Source organism: Misgurnus anguillicaudatus, chromosome 6, assembly GCF_027580225.2.
Source record: "Misgurnus anguillicaudatus chromosome 6, ASM2758022v2, whole genome shotgun sequence".
NCBI classification, from domain to species: Eukaryota; Metazoa; Chordata; class Actinopteri; order Cypriniformes; family Cobitidae; genus Misgurnus; species Misgurnus anguillicaudatus.
Window position 1 is genome coordinate 32910760 of NC_073342.2, and position 25576 is coordinate 32936335.

The window sequence follows — 25576 nt, forward strand, 5'->3', positions numbered from 1 at the left end:
CAGCGCTGCCGTTCCCATGGTGATAAAATCTCTTGTTTTAATTGAAAGCTGGTCTCCGGTGACGGACAGCTCTTAAACTCGCATTGAGGCGATGAGGAATCGATGCATTAGGAAGCGTTTTTGTGTGAATTAAATTGATTTGTTAAGTCTGAGGTATTTTAATGACAGCCCATTATCACACAAAATACATCGAATGCTGATTTTTCAAGACATGTTTTGCTCTCTGATTATCTGTCACAAGTACAATGAGTGTCTTCATCAGCTGATATGTATACAGGGTTAAGAACTGTTGTGAGGTCAGGAGACATACAGTAACACAAACCTTTGATTTCTAAACTCTTATGTGTGTCAGATGTACAGCTACAGAAAACAGATCTGAGTTCAGCATCATAAACAGATGGATGGGTCTCTATTGACATCAAGTAAACATGTTCCCAGCTGAGCTCTTTTGTCATTTTAACACGCTTTAGATGTATCCACATAAACAAAGACAGTTTTACTTGTATATATTGCTGTGTTTCAGTATAAAATTGTGTTAATGGGATCATTCTGCAAGTCACACCATGAAAACAATTTATAAGGTTCATTTTACAATACGATCTCAGGGACTCGAATACATAAACTTGTTTGTCAGGGTTGTGTTTGTAATCTTCTAGTGAATAAATGTAAAATGAATGTTCAGATAAATGGCTGTTCTCTGAAATCTCGCTGAATAAATGAATCTGACATTCAGTCTGTATGATATCAAAGCTTTATTTACACACGTCTGTCTGATATAAAACTCAATGAGGGATTTTAAAGCTCAATGAGATGTTTGAAATATCACACGGTTGCTTCAGTTATTGATGGTCTAGTAAGCTTGTTGACGTGACATTACTCAGTTTACATTTCTTGTTTTGTTTAGTCCAAACCCTGACGTATGAATCAGAACCAACTTTGGGTTTACAGGCTGATGTCTTTTTAAACATCAACATAACTACAGCACAAGGTAAAGAATCCATCATGTGTGAAATTAATTCAGTTTTTACATCAATTCTTATTTTTTTGTTATCATATAGCATTTAGTCATAGTAATATTAATATTTTTGTGTAAGGTAATGATAGTGGTTAAGTTTGAGGATCAGGTCTTGAGTTTCAGTAAAGGATCTTCTTTACAATACAGATAATGAAATAAGGTGCTTAAATAAGATGTCTCCTTATTTGAAACACCTGAACTAACTCATCAGCCTCCTTCCAGAATGTCTCCCTAACAAGCTGTTGAGTTAAATCAGGTGTGTTAATGAAGGTGACATCTAAAACATTCTGGAAGGAGGTCCTCGAGGGCCCGGGTTGAAAAACACTACACTATACTTTAAAAAAAATCCGTAGAAATTTCAATGTTATTGCAGCTGGGTTGCCGGTAATTTACCGTAGATTTACATTTATGTTATTTACTGGCAAGAGTTTGTTCAAAGTTAAACAAATTTTAAATATTAACAAGTCTTTATCTTTACAGAATAAAACTACACAATAACAGCCTCATGCAAAGCATTCTGGGAATCAGAAATCATCATCACCTTTTTTGTTTTTTTGCTTCAGATTTTGTTTCCTAGAATGATTTGCTTGATGCTGTTTTTTTTAGTTTTACTCTGTAAAGACAAAGACTTGTAAATGTTTAATGTTCATTTAACTTTGTACAAACTCTTGCCAGTAAATAACATAAATGTAAATCTACGGTAAATTACCGGCAACCCAGCTGTATATATGTTTGTTTGTTTTTTGTCTTAATTTGGCCACAACTTTCTCTGCGTTTCAGCAAATTGAATGATTTTTGTTGACAAATTATATATTGATACTAATTTTGGGAAAATGCTTTGAAATTTTTCAAAAACTATACGGTTGGCAAATTTACTAGCCTTTCATGTTGTTTGTGGATGAAAAAATCCAAAAAATTAAACGGCTATAAAACATTCAGGTTAATATTTTTTTCACTTTTTTGCATAAATCTGTTAATCAACCTTAGTACCGATCAAAACTACCAAATGTTTACAAAATTCCATGATTTTAACTCTTTAATTGCCAAGTTCCTAAGTGATGGTGAAAAAATAATTGAAAAAATGATGGTCTTGGGCATGTCAAAGATTAGTAAAAACATTGGCTTTGATGCATTTTTTGTTTTTGTGCAACATCAGATTTACTGTTCGTGATTATTTTTGCCCCATTGACTTCTATTACAATAAAAATTTTTGATTGCAAAGCCATGACATCATAAAATCATGCATTCTTGATTTTTGGTGGTTTTTCCGTTTGCAAAGAGGTAAAATTTGTCATTTTTACTGTTGATCACCATGTGACACCATTAACCCTTTAGGGTTTGCCTGTGCAAAAATAGCTTAATTTCTGGCTTGTATATTGAGTATTGAGGAGAGAGCAGCTCCCTCGTGCACCAGTTGTAAACGTTTGGTAGTTTTGAGTACCGAGGTCGATCAAGGTAAGTCCTAAACTAAAACACATGTTTGAGCTGTCTCAACTAAAAATAACTTGCATGTACAGATCTTTCTTTCAGATGTTTCTATCAGAAAATGTTACATCTATTCTTCTTTGTGTAATATTTTTTAAACTGCAACAGTCACACAAAACAGGCTGTTGGGGATCCCCTATCAGTGTGATGTCACATTGATTATGCCCCACCCACAGACAATAGAATTGTCTACTTCATGCAGCGCTGCAAGAATCGACAGCCAGGTGATGGCAAAGTTCCATGAGAGCGATTTAAAAGCAAACTTCTCCGTATGATTTCGTGAATCGTACATTAACGTCATCTGGCTGTCGATTCTTGTGGCGCCACATGAAGTCGAACAAGCCTATTTTTTGATGAAGTCAAAAGTGCTCTACCCCTACTTTACATACAGGGAGGGGAACAGAAGCTTTCTTTGCATTTAAAGAAACACACACAAAAACAGCACATTTTTCATTGCAGCCACATATGGGCATGTTCAATATTGTATAATGAAAGATCTGTGGTGAAACTTTACAGACACATTCTGGGGATACCAAAGACTATATTGCTGAAAACATCTAGGTTAGCACCCCTTTAAAATAAGCTAGTGCAGTGCCATTGATTGGTCAAGAGACACTCCAGTAACATCTTTTGGTTTTGGTTTAAACATCCTAACTAAGGCCCAGTCCTGGCTTTAGCTATAAGCCTTGTCTGTGAAACCAGGCCTTAATCAAAACTAGACTAGATTCTCATTTCATTTTATATTCCGGATGAACACAATATTTCTCCCAAAAGTCTTTGCATCATGTTTATTTAAAGTGTCTGTCAGATGCTTGTTGAATATTCATGAGACATGTAAGTGACCCCATTTACCATCCACAAACAAGCCCCTCCTCTTTCTTTGTGACACACGCTGCTGTCATTCATTATTCATGATCTGAATATCTGCACAATGCACTTATAGATCAGATTCATCACACAAGCCCAATCACAGACAGATGGATTATTATTCATACACTTTTAGAAATCTGTAAATATACATTTCAGATATAAAACACTTTGTCACTGAGTCACTTCAGTCAGTTTAGCTGTAATCTGCTGAAATGTGACTGAAGCGTGTCATGATTTTGAAAAAATTAAAAAGGAAAGATACTTGCTGTCACCTATAGAGTCACTAAATATAAGACTACATTTATTTAAAAATGTAAATAGTTTTATTGTTTAATGACACTTATGTTGAAATACGAATGCATTCATTAGATGTTCACCCATCTCTTTTGCATAGCCTGCATCATTTTCATTTCATTACTTTAATAAGTCAGATACTGTAATACAATACAGAATCACTTTATATTCAATTTATTTTTATATATAGCGCTTTTCACAATTGTTAATTGTTTCATAGCAGCTTAACATAAATAGATGTAAGAGGAGAACACAGAATAATCATATAATATATCTATTAACATGAGCCATTATAGCTCCAACTCACAGGAACCTTACACAGGTGTGTGTTTTTTTTAAAGTAGGACACATCAACTGTTTGTGTGTGTGTGCGTGTAATGTAAGTCGTTTTGTGATGCGGGTCGTCACGGTTCAGGTAAAATCTCACCGGCCGCTGGCGACTTCACACTCAGAGATTATAAATGTTAGTAATACAATTTGGCCACTGGCGATTTCACCTAAAATTGAAGTCTTGTCTTTGGTGTTTACCCAATTTATAAAGCAGGTGACAGTGAGGTATAACTACAGGCATGAGGTGGGAATCAAACAGTGACCTCAGTGAGGAAGCAGATCATCTGAGTTTAGTTTAAACAAACCTGAAGAGAGACGTCTCTGGAGAAATCATCCAGCGTTTCTCTGTTCCTACAGACACTTCACTATAAAGGCAAGAGAAAGGCTGATGTGTTTTACTGACGGGCTGATAGAGATCTGAAGAAGCAAACATCGACCTAACTGTAAAACACAACACAATAATCATTATTATGTTTCCATTTACTGTATATAGAACAGAATCAACACAAACAGCAGTATTAACTGTATATTTATGCATTTGGCAGACGCTTTTATCCAAAGTGACTTACAGTGCATTAAAAGGTATACTGTACATTGTTTTTTTCCTCAGCAAGTGTGATGTCTGCATTCAAACCCATGAGCTTTGTGTTGTTAACCCAATACTCAACCAATGAGCTATACAGGAGCACTATATAAACTCAGATGTTTAAATGCATGAAAAAACACACAAACACAAATGATTAAATCGGGTTCTTTAAAGGTTTAACAAGTGCATTTTTATCTTACACTGTACTTCTCTTTGTAAATGTTAGAAGACTTTCCCAGCATGCACTGGGTTTAAAGAGCTGAAAATATTTGTGGAGGTCATTTTAATTTCATTGTAAATCTCTTTCACTTCTGTTTACAGCGGTATTGTAATGAATGTAATTACTCTAGCAAACTTTCATAAACGATCCGTCGTTTTCTAAATATTTCTATTTAATGACGTTCATAAAGTCAGAGGTTGTGATGTATCGGCACATTCGCTCTCTCAATGATAACTGAGCAATTATTTTCAAAGTGCGTGCATGAACAATAAAGAAGTGATGAAGTATTGATCATCTGTTGCTCTGTAAGTCTTCATCTTTATATACAGTGAAATGAAATGAATGACTTTATACACCTCAATCAATTCATGAGACAACATCTCATAATCCATCAAATTATACAACAATTGAGATATAAAAGAGATTTGTGTATCATTTGTTCTGTTTCTTTCACATGGACAAAACTATACTGACTTCATGTGTGTTTAACTGCATTTGTGTTTGTATGAGAAGTTTGTGTTCAGTAAAGTCAGATGAGATCAAACATTGACTCTCACAATATCCGACTGATAGAAAACAAATGACATTTTAAAGACATCCAAACATTTCAGAATTTAGTCTCAATTTATTTTTCCCTCTCCTAAAATCATTGTTGGTCTAGGACTGAAGTAAACCAACCATTCATCTATAGACATTCATGCTGTTTACTTCACAGTTAATCTGATGTTGTATTTTAAGGGGACACCTTCATCATTCACATTAATATCAGTATAATCTCTGTGAGGTTTGTGTTCTCCTGTCCTGTGTGTGTTTTGGCTTTAGGAAGCACGAGGCTGTGTTGTAATGCATTTGAAAATGATTTAATCGTGCTTCATCATTATCCAATTCTAAGAGTCTAATAGCAGCATGCCGCACATTATGCTAAAGTGAGCCACCCAAGGACGGGCTGGAGAGAAAGACGGGGATTATTCTTCATTTGCATATAGATTATGCGCGCATGCATTGTATTCTGTGCGTCCGTGTGCACGCTTCGCGTGTATAATTGGATGATGTCATGTTTTCTGTCGGGTTGTTTCTGAACGTTTCAGACAAACACGAATCTTCCCTGCGGTCCGTACAGAAAAGAGGATTAGAAACCGGGATCTTCCTTGTGACCCCATTAACAAATGGAAAATGAATTGAACGTACAGATGGAATATGAATTAGGACAGAAACTTCACTTTCCTCTGTGCTCTTTGGAAAATCACACACTTTTATTTATGAAATAATTGTGTCAACAGGACAGATATTGTTTAATGTTATATAGATATAATGCTGCATTGTAAATCATTTTATAATGAAGACATACCTTCTGTATTCATGTATTGAAATGATGTTATCTGTCATCTGTAAGCGCCTACAGTAAGAAGAATTACTTATTGTAATAATGATTTATAATAAATTGGTGCATGACAGTGATTTTACCATGTTTAAGAGGGAGCTTAGTTTAACTATGGAAAATGTACTGTCATTATTAAGACATGAGTAGCTTATTTCTTTATGTTGATCTGATGCAGAGATGATGTTGTTGTTGTTGTTGTGGATCATCTGTTTGCATTCATATGTCTAGTCATTTGTGCAAATATTTAGCTGAAAATCCATCTGGTCACCAATATCTGATGATTTACTACTTATAAGAATCTCTCAAGTATTCACTTCCATCTTCCAACTCTGTTTAAAGTTTAATTACTGATTGTTGTAGATGTTTTTAACGTTCATGTGTGTATGCAGAAGAGATGTGTGAGGTTTATTTGACTCTGAATCAGAGCGGAGTTCTCACAAACATCTCAGATGTGTCTCAGGAGGTTCTTCTGAACATCTGATGTTCCTCAGGTTTACATCTGCTCTTATTCTGCTTTAAACTCATGGTTGGATCAGGACAGAATAATGTTGTGTGTCTATAATCACTGGATTATACTAGATGAGCTTTATAAAGAAACAGATCTAAACATAAAGTCTGTTTTATCATTTATTAACCTGTATGAGTTTTGTTCTTTCAGGAAACATGATTACAGATGCCTTCAGACAAACAGCAGCAGTGAATGATGACGGATGCTGGTGAGTTCCCAAAAAGCACCATGAAGTTTTTTTATTTATGCACAATACATCAAAGTCTTTCTGATCTGAGAAACAGACGTAAAATAAATCAACAAGACTTTCTTTATGCACACCTGTGTTATATTCAGAAACTGTAGAAATGAAGGTTGTCTTGTATTTGAATCTCAGGTTCTGTCACTTTCCTCTCGTGGTTTAATAAGTCAGTGATGTATTTTCCTCATTGCTTGAGTTGAATGGTGTATCAGTCAAACAGCTCTTATATCAAGTGTTTCTCCTCAGTGATGGATGTTTCATGACTGTTAAAGTCAATAGAAATGAGATTTTTACACAGATTGATGTGTTAAAGAGCTTATCTGTCTTGACTTCATGCTCACGGTTATCAGCAGATGTCCACACCATCCTGACGTTACAGTAGTGATGGATCCGTGTGATTTATTATCAGTTTGATGTTGAGTTTAAGGGATATGAGAAGAGACTTTAAGATCTTAAACTAGCTTGTACTTGATAACAAGATGTGTTGGACCTTAAATATGATATAAATGATAAGAAACATATGAGTCTTAAACATGCAGAAAATGAATTAAACAGCATCAGGATAATAAACTTGGAGAGCAGGATCTGTCTTCTGTATCTTCAGTGTTTATTCTGGGATGTTTTGGAGATGAGCTGCTTTTGATTTGGATACATGAAGACATTCAAGAGATTTTTAATGAATCGTCTGACAGCAGGAGATATTTCACTATATGAGATAAAGCTGTGTGAAGACTGTAGTCTTTTTATTTGTAGTGTGTGTGCGTGTGTGCGTGTGTGTGCGTGTGTGTGTGTGCGTGTGCGTGTCACACAACAGCAAGCATAAGCCATTTGAATGTGAGTTGTTATGTTGGTGTCTGGGGATGAGCAGCTATTGATCTGTGATTCAGGAAAGTGTCAAATCTTTTTCCTGTTGTTGTTTGTGTTTCTGAAGGTCTTGTGTTGTTCTGGGTGAGGTGACAATAACAGCAGCAGATGACAGAAAGACTTTGATCAGATTCTGTCTAACAATAAATGCTTGTTGTTTATGAGAAACTGAATATTTGCTGAGATGGGCTGGTTATATCTGTAACTAGTTTAACCAGACATATCTCCAGTACAGTAAGTCTCAGACAGATGAATGAAGAGTTTTCACTTTAATAGCTCAAGAGATTTGACTGATATTGATTTGAGTTTCAGGTTTATCTCAGACTTTTCTCCTTGAATGAATGTAGATGATATCTCGGATACAAAGAGAATCTGGTTTTGGATAAATTTGCTGTCCCAGTGAACACAAACTGATGAACACTGAATGTGCTGTGAGTTTGGATCAAAGTGAAAAGATTTGATTTTGTAATCTTTAATAATATTTCTGTGTGTCAGTCTGAGCTCAGGAGATTCTGGGTTTATTTACACTTTATTTGTATGTGCAGCAAATACACTTCTGTAATGTATATATGCTGCTCATATATATATAAAGCATGTTTACATAAGGTTACCATGATATAAAATTGATCATATTGAGATGGCCTGGTTAGTTTAATCAGGTTTAATCTGTCAAATAGTCAGTACAGCTGAATGTCCTACCCAGTCTACCTATAGTCATGTAATTTTTTGATTCTTTTTCGTAACACTGTCCCGAATTTCCGCGGTTTTTCATGATCGTATCACAAATTTCTGTTTATGTTGTATTGTAACGTATTTGTTACTGAACTGCTTTTTCCTATTTTCTTACCATTTTCTCTTCGGTTTAGGGCTAGATTTGGTCTTTTGCATTAGGATGTCACTTTAAGTATTGGTTATACTATTTTTTCTGATTTATTTTTTTATATTTTCTAAATTTAAAAACATGTCGCCTGGGGTTACGGTTAGAGTTGAGTTTGGGTAAGGATGTCATTTTATGTAAATCTAACCCTAAACTGAAGCGAAAATGGTAAGAAAATAGGACAAAACAGTTAAGTAACCAATACATGACAATGACACATAAACAAAAATTTGTGATACAATAACAAAAAAATGTGGAAATTTGTGACAGTATCATGAAAATGAATAAAAAAAATTACATGCCTATAGGTACGTAATTTTGTGGGACTGGGCTGGAATGTCCAGCAAAACCAGCTGAGACCAGCAAACCTTTAGACGGGTTGATGGTGTTTATTATTGTGATGGTGTCAGGTGAATGTTGTACGGTGTGTCTAAAACAGAAATGAGTTTTCTGTCATGAGAAATAAAAACATCTCCATCTTTCTGTTCTTCCAGCTGTGTGTTTATACACCTGAAGAGTTTAATCTCAAAGCACACGACAGGAGCGCTGTCACTCAAGAGTTTAATACACTAACAGTATATGGGTTTCATGTTGATCTCTTGGGTTCGCACCTGTTTACACACAAGTATACAAACACACCACAAACACAAGATGCACACAGACACACACACACACAACACAAACACACACACACACAGACACACACACACACGACGTGCACAGACATTAAGGGTGCAGTAATCTGAGTGATTGTTAGTGGCTTTGATGTGAAGGTTACACACTGAGATATCTGAAGATGAAGAGCTGATAGTGTTACTCTGTGTGTTTCATATCAATGTGATTATTCATAGACAGTAAGAGAGATACAGTATGTGTGTTAGACTGAAAACTGAGTGAATCTGATTTAAGATGTATTGCGTAAATGAAGAGAAGCAGAAACTTCGTTTCATAGATGTAAGAAATGGTTTTAATTTTCTCTCAGAGCTGAAACGATCACTTCAGTCTGAAGAACAGATAACAGAAGTATTAATGTATGAAAACCTTTGAGATGTAAAACAGAAACACAGCCCGAGGAAATGAAACACATCAGGGTTGCTGATCTGGGTACAGTATTGAGACGTGTGTGATGTTATTTGACACAGCTGTACTCAGATCAGTAATAAATGTAAACCCTGATCCCAGACCAGCAGATATACAGTCTATATGAAGAAGTCCTCTGCTGAATAATAAACATGAAAGGAAATGAAACAGATCAATTCAGTCTTAGTGTTGCAAAAAGATCCAATTCAAAACAACACATTCATGTATTTATAAATGATTATAACAATATTATATGAATATTAAAACTAATCTCCTCTGACGCACTTATTGGATATGAATTTCTTATCATATCACCATTATATTCACTGATAATATAACATCATGAAGCAGGATTATTTCTTACTTGTGCTTGTGGTGTCTAATAGTAATGTAGATTTGATCTGAAGATGTCATAGAAACTCAAAATCAGAAGACGTTGTACATTGAGTTTGTTTCCAGTCATATGTTCAGGATTTTTGTATTATTCCCTGAGAGATGTGAAGCACACAGTACCTCAACCCTTCTCAACCACATCACATATCATTCATCTGTCAAGTACAATTTTTTATACATTTTTTACTTTCTGTAATGTTTCTGGTGTTTTATAAGATGTTTAACACAACAAAACTTGAACATTAGCAGAAGGGTTTCCTCTGTAACACTGAACATGAAGAGTTGTGTAGTTGTGCTAAACTGCTGTTACACAAACACACACACAAATGTGTCATGCTTCATACAGAGGTCACATTGAAAGTGTAATTCTGCTAAATATCTGAATGTGTTTACCTCATGTAACCAGTTAACAGCCGATGAGATCATCACTTAGTGAAATGACTTTAATCTTATTGTGAGAGCAGCTGCCCAAAGCCAAACATTTACACAACTGCTGCTGTCATACAGTACTTAACACTCATTTGCATACTTTAACAATGAAATATCCCAAGGAATTATTTTACTGCAGTTTTTAAATCTAGTTTTGATGTCTTTTTATGTGAAATGGAAGCAAAGTTTCCCGCGGGATGTATTACAGTTTAAAATCAAAGCCAGCACTGAGAACAAACACACTAAAGTCTTTCTGTTCTCCTGGATCTGAGTTAATGGAGGAAACATCTTTACATCAATATACACATAATGATACATATAAACACAGAGTCCAGAAGTGTATCGTCTTTATTCTGTTTCAGTATGAGGCCTTTATTCAATTCACCTGATGATCCACACTAACACCTGCGTCCAATTTCTCTTTTACTGGGTTTCTGAATCAAATCTCGGTATAAAATTGAGTTTGAAGAATTTTTTTTCTGTATGCTGGTAACTTTACTTCTTTTTATACTCTACAATAAATCAAGATATCACTTCACATTTATTCTGTAACTGTGTGTCAGGGATTATATCTCCTAACATCAAACATATAATGTAGGGGTCTCAAACTCAAACTGGCTTGGAGCCATTTCTGGGATGGAGATCTTGTCAGAGGGCCGCAGAGCTATTTTAACATAAAAAAGCACAACATGTCTGTATGTGTACTGCATTTAAATTATATTATTTAATGTATAGTAATACTTGAAGTGCTTTCAATCTATTTTATACATTATTTTATTTAAGTAAGTCTTTTCTTAACTTTATCTTAAATCACATTTTCGATTAAAACCTTGTGCTAAACTAACAAATTCAATTCCTGAATACGTTTATGAACTATTACAGGCTACATTTTTGTTCATGTGTCTGTTTTAGTCACAGTATTGACTTGATTATGTTCCATCTTTGTAAAAATAAATAGTACTGTGTAACTGCAAAGCAATCAACAAACTGATATATTAGATATACTTCATTATACACTCATATTGAAATGAGGGAGCTACAAACATAAGCTACTTTTATCTTTTTGCACATTTTTTTCCAGGACACCTGATGGCTTTTTCCTCATCTGTAGTTGAATATGTGTTGCATTACGTCTCCCGCTCATGTCGCCAAGGGAAGCTGTGACTTAAACAAACGAACCCACCACAGCTCTTCTCTTAGTAACAGCTAAGTAACCCAGAGATCTGGCTCTTCTCTGAGTAACCCTGAGTTACGGCTCTTCTCTGAGTAACAGCTAAGTAACCCAGAGTTACGGTTCTTCTCTGAGTAACCCCGAGTTATGGGTCTTCTCTGAGTAACCCAGAGTTACGGTTCTTCTCTGAGTAACCCCGAGTTACGGCTCTTCTCTGAGTAACCCCGAGTTACGACTCTTCTCTGAGTAACCCCGAGTTACGACTCTTCTCTGAGTAACCCCAAGTTACGGTTCTTCTCTGAGTAACCCCGAGTTACGGCTCTTCTCTGAGTAACCCCGAGTTACGGTTCTTCTCTGAGTAACCCCGAGTTACGGTTCTTCACTGAGTAACCCCGAGTTACGGTTCTTCTCTGAGTAACCCCGAGTTATGGCTCTTCTCTGAGTAACCCTGAGTTACGGCTCTTCTCTTAGTTACAGCTAAGTAACCCCGAGGTACGGCTCTTCTCTGAGTAACCCTGAGTTACGTCTCTTCTCTGAGTAAAAGCTAAGTAACCCCAACGTACGGCTCTTCTCTGAGTAACCCCGCGTAACGGCTCTTCTCTGAGTAACCCCGAGTTACGGCTCTTCTCTGAGTAACAGCTAAGTAACCCAGAGTTACAGCTCTTCTCTGAGTAACTCCGAGTTACGGTTCTTCTCTGAGTAACCCCGAGTTACAGCTCTTCTCTGAGTAACCCTGAGTTACGGTTCTTCTCTGAGTAACCCCGAGTTACGGCTCTTCTCTGAGTAACCCCGAGTTACGGCTCTTCTCTGAGTAACCCCGAGTTACGGTTCTTCTCTGAGTAACCCTGAGTTATGGCTCTTCTCTGAGTAACCCCGAGTTATGGCTCTTCTCTGAGTAACCCTGAGTTACGGCTCTTCTCTGAGTAACAGCTAAGTAACCCCGAGGTACGGCTCTTCTCTGAGTAACCCCGAGTTACGGCTATTCTCTGAGTAACAGCTAAGTAACCCCGAGGTACGGCTCTTCTCTGAGTAACCCCGCGTAACGGCTCTTCTCTGAGTAACCCCAAGTTACGGCTCTTTTCTGAGTAACAGCTAAGTAACCCAGAGTTACGGCTCTTCTCTGAGTAACTCAGAGTTACGGTTCTTCTCTGAGTAACCCCGAGTTACAGCTCTTCTCTGAGTAACCCTGAGTTACGGTTCTTATCTGAGTAACCCCGAGTTACGGCTCTTCTCTGAGTAACCCCGAGTTACAGCTCTTCTCTGAGTAACCCCGAGTTACGGCTCTTCTCTGAGTAACTCCGAGTTACGGTTCTTTTCTGAGTAACCCCGAGTTACAGCTCTTCTCTGAGTAACCCCGAGTTATGGCTCTTCTCTGAGTAACTCCGAGTTACGGTTCTTCTCTGAGTAACCCCGAGTTACAGCTCTTCTCTGAGTAACTCCGAGTTACGGTTCTTTTCTGAGTAACCCCGAGTTACGGCTCTTCTCTGAGTAACTCCGAGTTACGGTTCTTTTCTGAGTAACCCCGAGTTACAGCTCTTCTCTGAGTAACCCCGAGTTACGGTTCTTCTCTGAGTAACCCCGAGTTACAGCTCTTCTCTGAGTAACCCCAAGTTACGGCTCTTTTCTGAGTAACAGCTAAGTAACCCAGAGTTACGGCTCTTCTCTGAGTAACTCAGAGTTACGGTTCTTCTCTGAGTAACCCCGAGTTACAGCTCTTCTCTGAGTAACCCTGAGTTATGGCTCTTCTCTGAGTAACTCCGAGTTACGGTTCTTCTCTGAGTAACCCCGAGTTACAGCTCTTCTCTGAGTAACTCCGAGTTACGGTTCTTTTCTGAGTAACCCCGAGTTACAGCTCTTCTCTGAGTAACTCCGAGTTACGGTTCTTTTCTGAGTAACCCCGAGTTACGGCTCTTCTCTGAGTAACTCCGAGTTACGGTTCTTTTCTGAGTAACCCCGAGTTACAGCTCTTCTCTGAGTAACCCCGAGTTACGGTTCTTCTCTGAGTAACCCCGAGTTACAGCTCTTCTCTGAGTAACCCCAAGTTACGGCTCTTTTCTGAGTAACAGCTAAGTAACCCAGAGTTACGGCTCTTCTCTGAGTAACTCAGAGTTACGGTTCTTCTCTGAGTAACCCCGAGTTACAGCTCTTCTCTGAGTAACCCTGAGTTACGGTTCTTATCTGAGTAACCCCGAGTTACGGCTCTTCTCTGAGTAACCCCGAGTTACAGCTCTTCTCTGAGTAACCCCGAGTTACGGCTCTTCTCTGAGTAACTCCGAGTTACGGTTCTTTTCTGAGTAACCCCGAGTTACAGCTCTTCTCTGAGTAACCCCGAGTTATGGCTCTTCTCTGAGTAACTCCGAGTTACGGTTCTTCTCTGAGTAACCCCGAGTTACAGCTCTTCTCTGAGTAACTCCGAGTTACGGTTCTTTTCTGAGTAACCCCGAGTTACGGCTCTTCTCTGAGTAACTCCGAGTTACGGTTCTTTTCTGAGTAACCCCGAGTTACAGCTCTTCTCTGAGTAACCCCGAGTTACGGTTCTTCTCTGAGTAACCCCGAGTTACAGCTCTTCTCTGAGTAACCCTGAGTTACTGCTCTTCTCTGAGTAACCCCGAGTTACGGCTCTTCTCTGAGTAACCCTGAGTTACTGCTCTTCTCTGAGTAACCCCGAGTTACGGCTCTTCTCTGAGTAACCCCGAGTTAAGGCTCTTCTCTGAGTAACCCCGAGTTACGGCTCTTCTCTGAGTAACCCCGAGTTACGGTTCTTCTCTGAGTAACCCCGAGTTACAGCTCTTCTCTGAGTAACCCCGAGTTACGGCTCTTCTCTGAGTAACCCCAAGTTACAGCTCTTCTCTGAGTAACCCCGAGTTACGGCTCTTCTCTGAGTAACCCCGAGTTACGGATTTTCTCTGAGTAACTCCAAGTTACAGCTCTTCTCTGAGTAACCCCGAGTTACGGTTCTTCTCTGAGTAACCCCAAGTTACAGCTCTTCTCTGAGTAACCCTGAGTTACGGTTCTTCTCTGAGTAACCCTGAGTTACAGCTCTTCTCTGAGTAACCCCGAGTTACGGTTCTTCTCTGAGTAACCCCAAGTTACAGCTCTTCTCTGAGTAACCCTGAGTTACGGTTCTTCTCTGAGTAACCCTGAGTTACAGCTCTTCTCTGAGTAACCCCGAGTTACAGCTCTTCTCTGAGTAACCCCGAGTTACGGTTCTTCTCTGAGTAACTCCAAGTTACAGCTCTTCTCTGAGTAACCCTGAGTTACGGTTCTTCTCTGAGTAACTCCAAGTTACAGCTCTTCTCTGAGTAACCCTGAGTTACGGTTCTTCTCTGAGTAACCCTGAGTTACAGCTCTTCTCTGAGTAACCCCGAGTTACGGATCTTCTCTGAGTAACCCTGAGAGACAACTCTTCTCCGAGTATCCCAGAGTTATGGCTCTTCTTTGAGTAAAGGGCGATTTATAGTCGTTTCTTCTTCTTTCATGTTTGTGCTGCTACTGTGGTTACACGCGTGGATACTGCCTACCAGCGGTCGCGCGTGTGTTTGCACGACGACGCAAAAGTATAAATGAAAACCTACGCACGACTATAACGAGCCCTTAACCCAGAATTACGGCTTTTCTCTGAGTAACCCCGAGTCACAACTCTTCTTACAGAGTTACGGCTCTTCTCTGAACGAACACTCCAAAGTACAGACCAGATTAACTGATTGCATAATGACAATGATATGATTGACGTGAGGTGCAGATGATGAGCAAGCTCTTTTGAAAGAACAAAGATGCGCCTGACTTACGTTTATACATATAAAACTAAGTAAATAAAAATCTTTCTGCGGGCCAGATATATTTGACAACAGAAGCCGGCCACAGAATAGATAAAGGGAAATGGCCCGCAGGCCGGGAGTTTGAGACCATTGATATAATGACTTTACTTTAGAAAGCAACCATTTATTTTAGAATGCATTTTTTTTAATTCTTCATGTAACACAGATCTCTCTTTAGTTTTAGCCTATGAATTTGTATAAGAGTAGTCTTCTAGATAATGAAGACATCAGCAAGAATCATCAAAATCTGAAACGACTGGCACATTCACTGATGGTCACCAGGAGAACCATTAACAGACACTTACATTAACATATCAAAGATCAGATCATCCATAAATGTGAGATAAGACATTGATCCGTAGGCTCTGTCCATCTCGACCTCAAACCTTTCAATCTAACTGTTGAGCAATGTTATCTGCTTGACATTTCTGTCAGGATTGCTGTTAGATGTAGTTGATGCAAATGTCATCACTGTCAGCAAATTGCCTTTAATTACCACTGACGCTGCAGATGTTAATGAGCATCTGTGCAGCCGCAGTCGAGCAGTATTTGTGTTTAGTAATGTGGTCAGGTCATTTGTCTCTGTCATGTTGTTGTGTTTGAGCTTTGATACAAAACCAAAGTAAAATGTTTCATGACACTTTAGAAGTAGAAACGTTTTCCTTTTTTAGCGAGTGAAACTTTACATTCAATTCAATTCAATTTTATTTATATAGCGCTTTTCACAATAGTTAATTGTTTCAAAGCAGCTTTACATTAATAGATGTATGAAACCGAGAAAAACGAGCATAGTAATAATGTAACGTATACAGTAAAGTAGTAAGTTAAGCCAAAGGTGGCGGACTCTCCAGGGGATGAAAAACCCCCTAGGAGAAAAACCCTCCTGGCTAGTCCAGGGGGAAAACTCCTAGGAGGGAAAAAATCCTTGAGAGAGATACATATATATATTTATATATATAAATACTATCGGGGTATGTGAACGGCTAAGCAAATTAAACTGGTTCCGCCGGTGGTCGCTGGTCAGGCATCGGCTTGGCATCTCGTAGAAGGACGGTCAGTAGATCAGCGGTGTGACAAATTTCCTAAAGCTCTTACAGTAATTAAGTCTTGATTAAATCAGTCTTGATTTAGTTTATGCTATTGCTGCTAAAAAGCAAGTGTTTAATGCAACCAAAATGTCATCAATATTTTGGATTTGGTTTGTACATTAGATGACCTCAAAACTAACGTTCATGAATCAAAGCCACAAAACAACATCTGGCATCCTCATGTCATCATCTTTCAATTTTAGGTTAAATATCTTAAAACTTTCTTAAAAATCTCTTAAAACTTTGTTGTTTTTAAAAACATGACAACAAAGAATGATTGTCAGTTTTGATAAAAGTGAAATGATGATAATGTGTTATTGATGATGAATGACACAAAACATTTGCAGAAAACTTTATTAAACGTTAAAATATCACAATGACCACACATTCACCTGGCCAGAAGAGACAACTACAGATTCTTTAAATAAGACTTGTAACATTTAGCCAGAACAAGTACAGAAATTTACAATTGAAATGTACAAAATAATAAAAGGATGCAGCAAAACTTAAATGAAGACAATAAATAAAATTCCAATAATGAAATAGTCCTGTTATTGATCATAGAGCAGAAGATAGACGCTGGTTTATTTCTGTAAACTAGTTTCTGTTATGAGACATTATCAGTTAGGAAAAGATTAACACTGTTACTCTATCAACACAAATCACTACTGTTCAAACACAAGATTGAACTTCATTTTTATAAAAGATGAATCATTCAATACTCAAAGAATGTTGGCTGGTTTCATCTGAACTTTGTGTTTAATAGAGGTTGAGGTAGAAGCGTTTCATCTACAGCTACATGAGACAGCTGCTGTCATACTGTTTGTGTCTTCAGACTGAAAATATTACAAATTTGAGCAAAAACATGGTGATGGCAACTACACAATGATTCACATTTTCCTGATGTAAACACTGAAAGTTGTCATTTACTTTAAATGCTGTGATGGCAAATAAATAAATTATTAAAGGAATCCTTTTTTTATTACCTTCATGTCACTCATGTTTGACTTTCTTAGTGAAACACAAAATTTAATAATGTAATAATAATAATAAAAAAAATGTAATGATGTCAGTGTTATATGAAATTTGCCTTTACCTTTACGTTATTGCAAGAAAACAAATCTGTTTAATTGCTTACAAAACATTTATCAATTAACAAAGTGCAAAAAATATTTTTCTCATAAAAATTGCCACATTGAACGAGGCAGAAGTAGATCGTACCGCATGGGGTAAAGTTTGAGAGAGTTGTAAATCTATACAGTTGTAACAGAAAGGAAGGCGTTGTGAACTTTGGAAGCTTCTGGCGCTTTGGCGCCATGCGTCATCAGTTCCTGAATCGTCATCCAGTTGTCCAGAATTTTCTTGTTTCGTTTTTTCATCATCTTGCGATGGCTGAGTTCAATGATGCTGACGTCCTTACGTCCCTCACCACCGCTCTGTGGATTCTCCCGTAGGCTTTCCAGTCGACTCCTCTGCATGAACTCTCGGCGCCGGCGCTGCTCTTTGGCCCGCAGAAGCTGCCGTTTGCGCTCCTCTTTGCTCCAGTAGCGTCCCATCTTCATCTCGCTCATGGCGTCGTCATCTGTCGTCATCCCTCCGCTCCGCTCCTCCTTGATCTTGAGGGCTCGCTCGCGGAGCAGTCGATCTCTAACCGGCCGTTTGGTGATGTATCTCGTTCCGTCGCTTCTCACCTTGACCTTCCACTCCATCTTGGGTTCGGTCGGCAGGGCGACCCGTGGACCGCTCAACAAACTCTGGGTGTACCCGACAGCTGACTGCTGCTGGATCAGATGTACGACGCTCTGGTAATGTCGCCCGTGGGGCGGGATGTTGGTTTGCTGGTGTTGTCGTGAGGACAGACAGGGGATCCGTGAGCGAAGGGTCCTCCGCGGGGAGCTTTCGTCGTCTGCCGGAGGCGTCTGGTCAGACTCCGAGGGATTGCTGTGATCCGGACTGCCGCTTGGTGCTCTCCTGACGGGAGGACAAGGAGGCGAAGCGCGTCCGGTTAAGAAACTGCTTTTCAGGTTCTTTCTATTGGTCAAACTAACCATCCTGTGCATGGAATGTTCTGGAGAGCGGTCCATGGCCAGCGGCGTGCTGCGGGAGCTCTCTGCGGTATTGTATGCGCTCGAACTGTCTTTGTCGGATTTCTCCGGGTGCTCGCTGATGTCCGCCAGTTTGCCTGTACGAGGGCTCTGCTGCACCTGCTCGCGTTTATGCAATTGATGCGCCTGCATGATGTTCTGGCATTCCAGCTCGATGTTGCGCAGTTCCTCGTTGAGCAGACGCAGCTCGTGCTCCATGCCGCCTCTCTGATCTCTCAGACTGCACTCGATGGTGCTGCTGTGACTGTAGAAGAGGTCGTACTCGCCGCTGTTGCGGATCTGACACTTCAGCTCCAGCAGTTGTTGATAACAATCTCCTTCAGCGACATCATCTTCCACTCCCTCACCTGAGACTCGCCCGGACGCCGGGCTCTGATCCGCAGCCTCACGCCGCTGCCGTAGACACCGTGACAGTCTTTTCTGGATTTGTGCAAGGACGTTCTTCTCAGAACCCTCGACAGAACAGTTCCTCATCTTCTCGTGATTGTAGGAACAGGAGGCTGTGATGTTATCTTCTTGAATTCTTCTGGCCTGCAGAGAGATTTTGAGTGAGAATTATTCAAGCGCTCTTGTTTACACATAAAACATCAGAGACTTCATTACTGAATGTTTTCATATCTACTTGCAGTCATTTGGGAGATCGATTAGAACAATGAACATTTCTCTGCTTTTGTCAGGAACAGGAAAATATGAGAAATCAATTTGAAAGTATGATTCAGAATATTGGGAATTGGAAAATCCATCTATTTTAATACATTCATTTCTCACAAGGGCCGTGAGCTTTTCAAAATAAATCCAAGTTCTAATAAAGCTCAGTGAGAAACAAGCAAATCTCATGAAATATAAAGAGATTTAATCTGCCTACAGTAAATCTTTTGAACATTTTCTAAATCAAGTGTGGCATTGTTAGGATGTTATGGGAGTTGACTCTTATGTGATGTGTTTTTCTTGCCTGCTCCTCTTCTTCTTCTTCTCTGGTGGCTCTGTCCATCTCCTCTTCTTCTCTTCTCTGTTCCTCCAGCATTTCCATCTTCAGCTCCTCTAAGAACTCATTGTGTTCATCATCTAGCCACGGCTCCTCCTGGAAAAACACAACATCCAGAGAACCTCATGAGACCTGTCAAAAACTCGGAATCTCCCCCCAAAATCTATTACATATACAGCCACAGAAAAAATTAGGAGACCACTCCAGTTTTGCTTTTAATCATCATTTTCACATGTATTACAACCATTTCTGTCCAGTAAAGCAAACCTCATGAGCGACAAAAATCTTGTAAAGTGTACGCAAAAATACACTGCAATGTCCATGTATATAAAAGTGTCTTTGATATGGAAAAGAAATTAAAACCATGTCAGGGTCTGAGCAGATGTATGCACTTTTGCTTGTTCGATTGCTACAGGTTTTTGAAAATATGCTGCTCGGAAATTATTTTTTCAAGATTTATAGATTTAACATCTATACGTTTTCTGTGCGCAGGTTTGAGAAATGATCATAAGATTTAAGATTTATGACGTCTTCTATGCAGCATTTTATAAATGAGGCCCTGTATCTTTTTTGCTATTTGGACCATGTTTTCCCCATTTCAATTTAAAGTAGATAAATGCAAATTAAAACATTATTTTATTAGGAACTTGGCAGAAATGTGGTGGGTAGCTGGCAGAATGAAACAAAAATAATAATTTAACACATAATCGTAAATCTAGAAAAACTAAAAAAATTATCTTGAAGTGGTCTCTTAATTTTAACCGCAGCTGTACAGTATATACATCTTTTTGGTATTTATTTATTGTAAAAATGTAGCCTATTTTTTAAGACCACTGAGATATTTTGCATTGTGACATTCCGATTCTTGTAGCTATAATGTCAATTGTTCTCCATTTTCAAGTTAAAGCATTGAAGAAAGTCTTACAGTAAAGTTAAAAAACAGGCAAATTCTGATTTGATAATGTTTGCAAAGCATGATGGGAAGAGTATATTCCTCATAGTAATGTGATCCACCTCAGGGCAGCATCATTTGCTTCATCTGAATGGTGCAAAAAAGGCAAAATATAGTTTCTTATTTCTTCACCAAATGAGGCGAGTATTTCTTGCTGAAAGTGTTTTTATGACTGTGATGTTTGAAAGACATTATGCATGTTTTATATGTTTCACACACACACAGTTTGATGGTCTCTGCAGATGAAGTGTAATGAAGCACAGAAGCATCAGAACCTCACAGTCGTCTCACAGGTCAGTGTCCATTTATTACTCAAATAAAACCCAATTCATTTAACCTCGTGTGAAGTTGCTAATCATGAGGTTCATGTTTACAAGCTGCAGGTGATATTAACATGTCATTAGTTTTTATAGGCTACAGTTTAAAGTCAATTACAGTGACAGTGAATCTTATCATCCGAGAATAAAACAAAGTAAATGTCAGAGATCTCGGTGTGTTCATGATGCATCATTTACACTAAAATCAATCTTTCAATCTCATTTATACCTTTTCGAAAAAGTGTTTGGGTTTGTTTTTGGTCACATAAATTAAACGTTTTAAATTCACTTAAATAATAAAGTGTTGATGCATTCATACCTGTACTTCAGGTCTACACAAGAGCAGCACAATATTTCGACATTCTTCACTGGACAGAACGGCCACAGACTCCTGTCTGTCCTCCACATCCCGCCCGTTAATCTGTCAATCAAACAGTCAGCCAATGAGACGATGCATCAGCATGAAGCATTTAGGAGAGTAATGAAGAAGAGATGATGAGATTAAAGACCCTAGCAACCGCCCATCACTGCCCTAGCAACCACTCCAGCATCACAGCGATGAGTTTTGTACATGCAATCACCTCCAGCTAAAACTCTTTGTGTTTTGTTTGTTTGGTGTCACTAATAGAGCAGAAATGACACACATCACACATTGAACAGCTTCAGGGGTCGTCTGTCATGTTTCACATTTAATTGACTGAATGTTTTTTTCCAGAAACGGTGAGATTTCTCAGTGGAGAACACGACTGGATTTCTCCAGGTCAACAGAAACAAAAACAACTCATGGACGCCCACGGACAGACTACAGCTAAAAATACTCAGGTGTGAAATACAGTACATCTAATATAAGAGCGTACAGCTGGAGTCTATAGTAAAGATCATTGCATCTGTGTAATGACCCTGACCAGACCCCCTGTTTCCTTCAGGTCCTGTAACACACACACACACGCACACAGTCCAGTAACGACTCTCTATGGAGATCAGTATCATCCCCTCAGGTGTCATAAGAAGCTCAGTGTTTCTGGATGCTGCTGACTCAAACCTTTGATTCGCTGCGGGCGCAGTTCAGAGTTCACAATGAGATGTAACATACAATCATTAAAAATGAATGCTGAAACACAATGACTACAGGCCACGCTACCGGTCATCTAATGAATCCAAGCCAAATTTACCTGTAAAATACGATCGCCTTCTCTGATACGACCGTCTCGTGCAGCGATGCTGTTCGGTTCAATCTGAGAACAAAAGCAAAGAGATTTCAGTAAGTACAAAGTCATCATGAGAATTTGTGTACACATGGACGAATCGTTCATCATTATTTCTGTGTCGCTCAAATAAATACAGCTATTATAATGAAATGACATAATTTACCATGATTTTATATAGCATTAAAAGTTTTGATAGTTTAGGAAGAAATGTCTCTATATCTTTAAAAATGTTTTAAGATTGTAACCAATCACAATCGTTCCTCTCTAGTGATTTCCTGTAGGGGGGGGGCTCATTGTTTAACAGCCAGTCAATTTCTATCTGACTGCATATCTATCCAATCAGAGCTGATCATGAATTTACTCCATCATCATCATTAGATCACAACACACTTTCTATTTGTCTGAATTAACTGTACAACATCTGTCAATTCAAATCAATTCAATAGATTTAGCGTAAAGTTGCTGTACTGCATTGTAAAACTGTTAAAAACGCCATAGAAATGTAAATGTAATGAGAATCTGCAGTGATTGATGTATAACTGAGTCTGATCATCTATCTCCTCTCTGTGTCTCACTCTTACTGAGAGATTTCAATAAACCAGTCCACATCTGCATTCAAAATCACACATGAGCTGTAATCTGACATACCTGGCCGACGTATATAGCGAGATCATCTTCATCATAAGTCCTGTAACACAGCGTAAGGCCCAGTTTCTCCTCGCTGTTCATTCGACACAATTCAACCTCCTGCACAACAAAACATCTCGCATCAGTAAAGACTTTAATAAATCAATGGACCATAAACACATGACCTGTACATATATAAGCTATTATTATACATTTACATCATTCACTTATTACTGTTTTTATAAACTCTTCATTTGGTTAAAGTCTAGTGTTTACTGTACACTCAATGTAAATGTCCATATTAATATAACAAAAATGAAGAAAGTAGATGAATAGAAAAGACAATAAAGAGAAACTATTATTATATTTCACCTTGTGACATTTTCCCAAGAAAGCAACACATCAAAGATTTATTAGCAGAAGACCAAATAATCTATCAGCACTGACTGTGCAATGTTTTCCCCAAAATCAATGTTTATTTTGTAAATAAGATTGTAATTATGTAAATGAGCATTAATTTATTCAGTCCAGCGCAAACAGAAACCATACGAATGAAAAATTCATGTGCTGTTTTTGTGTAGAGATGAAAATCTCAGCAAGACGTTTCATGACAACTCGGCTCAACACAGTTATGTCTCTTAAACAACAACACATCACTGAGTAGAGATGACTTTCATATACATGTTCACATATTTCATCCATGTATGTTCACTGACTGATTACACACAGAACACATCACACACACACACACACACACACACACACACACACACACACAACCTCCTCTACCTCACCACATCCAACCTCACACAACTGGACCTCAATCTATAACAGATCACAACTATGACCAGAGAGAGATAGAGATGAATTTAGTATATTATCAGACTTTGTAATGTGTTTGTGAGGGATGTGAAGATGATGATGTACTGTACACACACACACACACACACACACACACACATAATGTATAGTGTATTAATGGTGGCATATTCACACACTCTCACACAAAGAGTTTACTGAACGTTTACATTAAATCTACACATGATACAGTATGCACATCACACATTGCTTTAAAAATATCTTGAAATATCATCATTGCCTATCATTTACTGAGAAACTGAAAGCATCAGTGATTTTATTCCCCGAGCGTGAAATCAAGTGCACACACTCATGGTAATAGGATCAGCGCTCAGAAATGAAGTGTGCACTACGCAGTGTCATATATATTACATTTGTTTCATGTTAATGGGAGCGCAGACGCCGAACACAACACACGCACAAATCTCCTGTGATGAGAACGCCGCAAACCTTCATATAAATTCAAATGAAACAAATAAAGTGGATGTAATTTACTTAAATCAATATTCCGCCTCTGTCCTCAAATGACTCGGAAATGAAGAGCACTCCAAAACGCAGTGTCTGTTCAAATGTGCTCCGAGTTACAGTACAAGATCAAACTCATGACATCATCTGTCAAATAATCAGACCCTTCTTATCCTGAATTCTGATTGGATGAGCAACATTCAAAGATGCTGCAAAATAGACAATGTGTGTAACAAAACATTACTAATACATCACTAAATAATTGTTTATTCATATATTTCTTTTTTTCTTTATTAATAGAAGGTAATGAGCAGTGGTTGATAGGGTCAGCTCAACACAAGTTATTACGGTAAGATTCAACATTTAAACATCATTCATCTTCAAAACATTCACGGGTAAGTTTCCATTTTTAGATCAAATGTTCCTGTGCGCACAGTGCTTCATGTCATTATATAGAAATATATCTGATAAACATATCATTTTTTACACATTTCTTGTGTTATGCTATTTAGCACTTTATTATAGACCAGGTGTTAGTAAAGTGTCTCTTATTTACCTCATACTCAAAATCTTCAGGTCTGTCATCAGTTATGATGGTGGAGAGATACTGAGATTCATCAAAGTTCTCCTGATCCACAGAGTGCAGAGAATGACAACTGTAGAGAGACGACAACCAATCACATCTCAGATATCTCTACATCAGATTAAATTCTCAAACAAATAGGTTTGGAACTTTTCTCGCTATAATTATTGTTACTTACTGTATCCTCAGGAACATTTTATTCATGATTTATTTTTTATATTTTATGATTTTTAAACCATTGTCTCCTGGCATTAGGATTAGAGTTGGATTTGGGTAAGGATGTCATTTTATGTAAATCTAACCCTAAACCGAAGTGAAAATGGTAAGAAAATAGGAAGTGATAACAGTTGACGGGTGCGTGGCAGTGACACGTGGACAGAGGTGCGTGACATGTTCACGCAAAAGGGTGGAAAAACGTGTCATGAAAAACAGAAAATTATCTGACTATAGGTACATAATTTCAGACTCATGACTATGTTTGCCAGCATTGTGTACTGATGTTTTTGAAAGAAACTCATTCAGAGTTGCTCAGCCAGTCAATACCCATCAGATTTGTAATAAATGTCATCAGTTTAAGTTATGAGAACATAATGAAGATATTAAAGAGATGTCTGATAATGTTGTAAAGCATCATGCATCACTGTATGTGTTGTTGAATTAGCTTTACTTCATCATTGTGTTTGGCACACACAGCTGTATTTTATATGTCAATGTGTCTTTAAAACAAAAGTGCAATGAAAGCCAGTTTATGATCTGTTCTGAGAGACTTGCAGTGTTTGTTTGCTCTATAAAACAACATCTACACCGACTCAAACACCTGATGACA

The 25576-nt window shown here is 38.2% G+C and overlaps 1 protein-coding gene and 1 long non-coding RNA gene across 2 annotated transcripts in view; one reads left to right on the forward strand and one right to left on the reverse strand.

The window, feature by feature from the left end:
- The window catches only part of LOC141364391 (uncharacterized), a 26050-nt gene continuing 474 nt past the window's right edge, over positions 1–25576 (forward strand). The window contains exons 1-6 of the long non-coding RNA XR_012370138.1: positions 1–988; positions 6840–6897; positions 20918–20985; positions 21725–21831; positions 24468–24516; positions 24807–24891. This is a non-coding gene — a long non-coding RNA (uncharacterized lncRNA). The remainder of the gene's footprint in view (positions 989–6839; positions 6898–20917; positions 20986–21724; positions 21832–24467; positions 24517–24806; positions 24892–25576) is intronic.
- The window catches only part of LOC129434471 (PDZ domain-containing RING finger protein 4), a 20914-nt gene continuing 12340 nt past the window's right edge, over positions 17003–25576 (reverse strand). The window contains exons 3-8 of the mRNA XM_073869044.1: positions 24724–24823; positions 22866–22964; positions 22182–22244; positions 21329–21430; positions 19708–19836; positions 17003–19286 (exon numbers count right to left, since the gene is read on the reverse strand). Of these exons, the coding sequence (XP_073725145.1) occupies positions 17904–19286; positions 19708–19836; positions 21329–21430; positions 22182–22244; positions 22866–22964; positions 24724–24823 (1876 nt within the window). The 3' untranslated portion in view covers positions 17003–17903. The remainder of the gene's footprint in view (positions 19287–19707; positions 19837–21328; positions 21431–22181; positions 22245–22865; positions 22965–24723; positions 24824–25576) is intronic.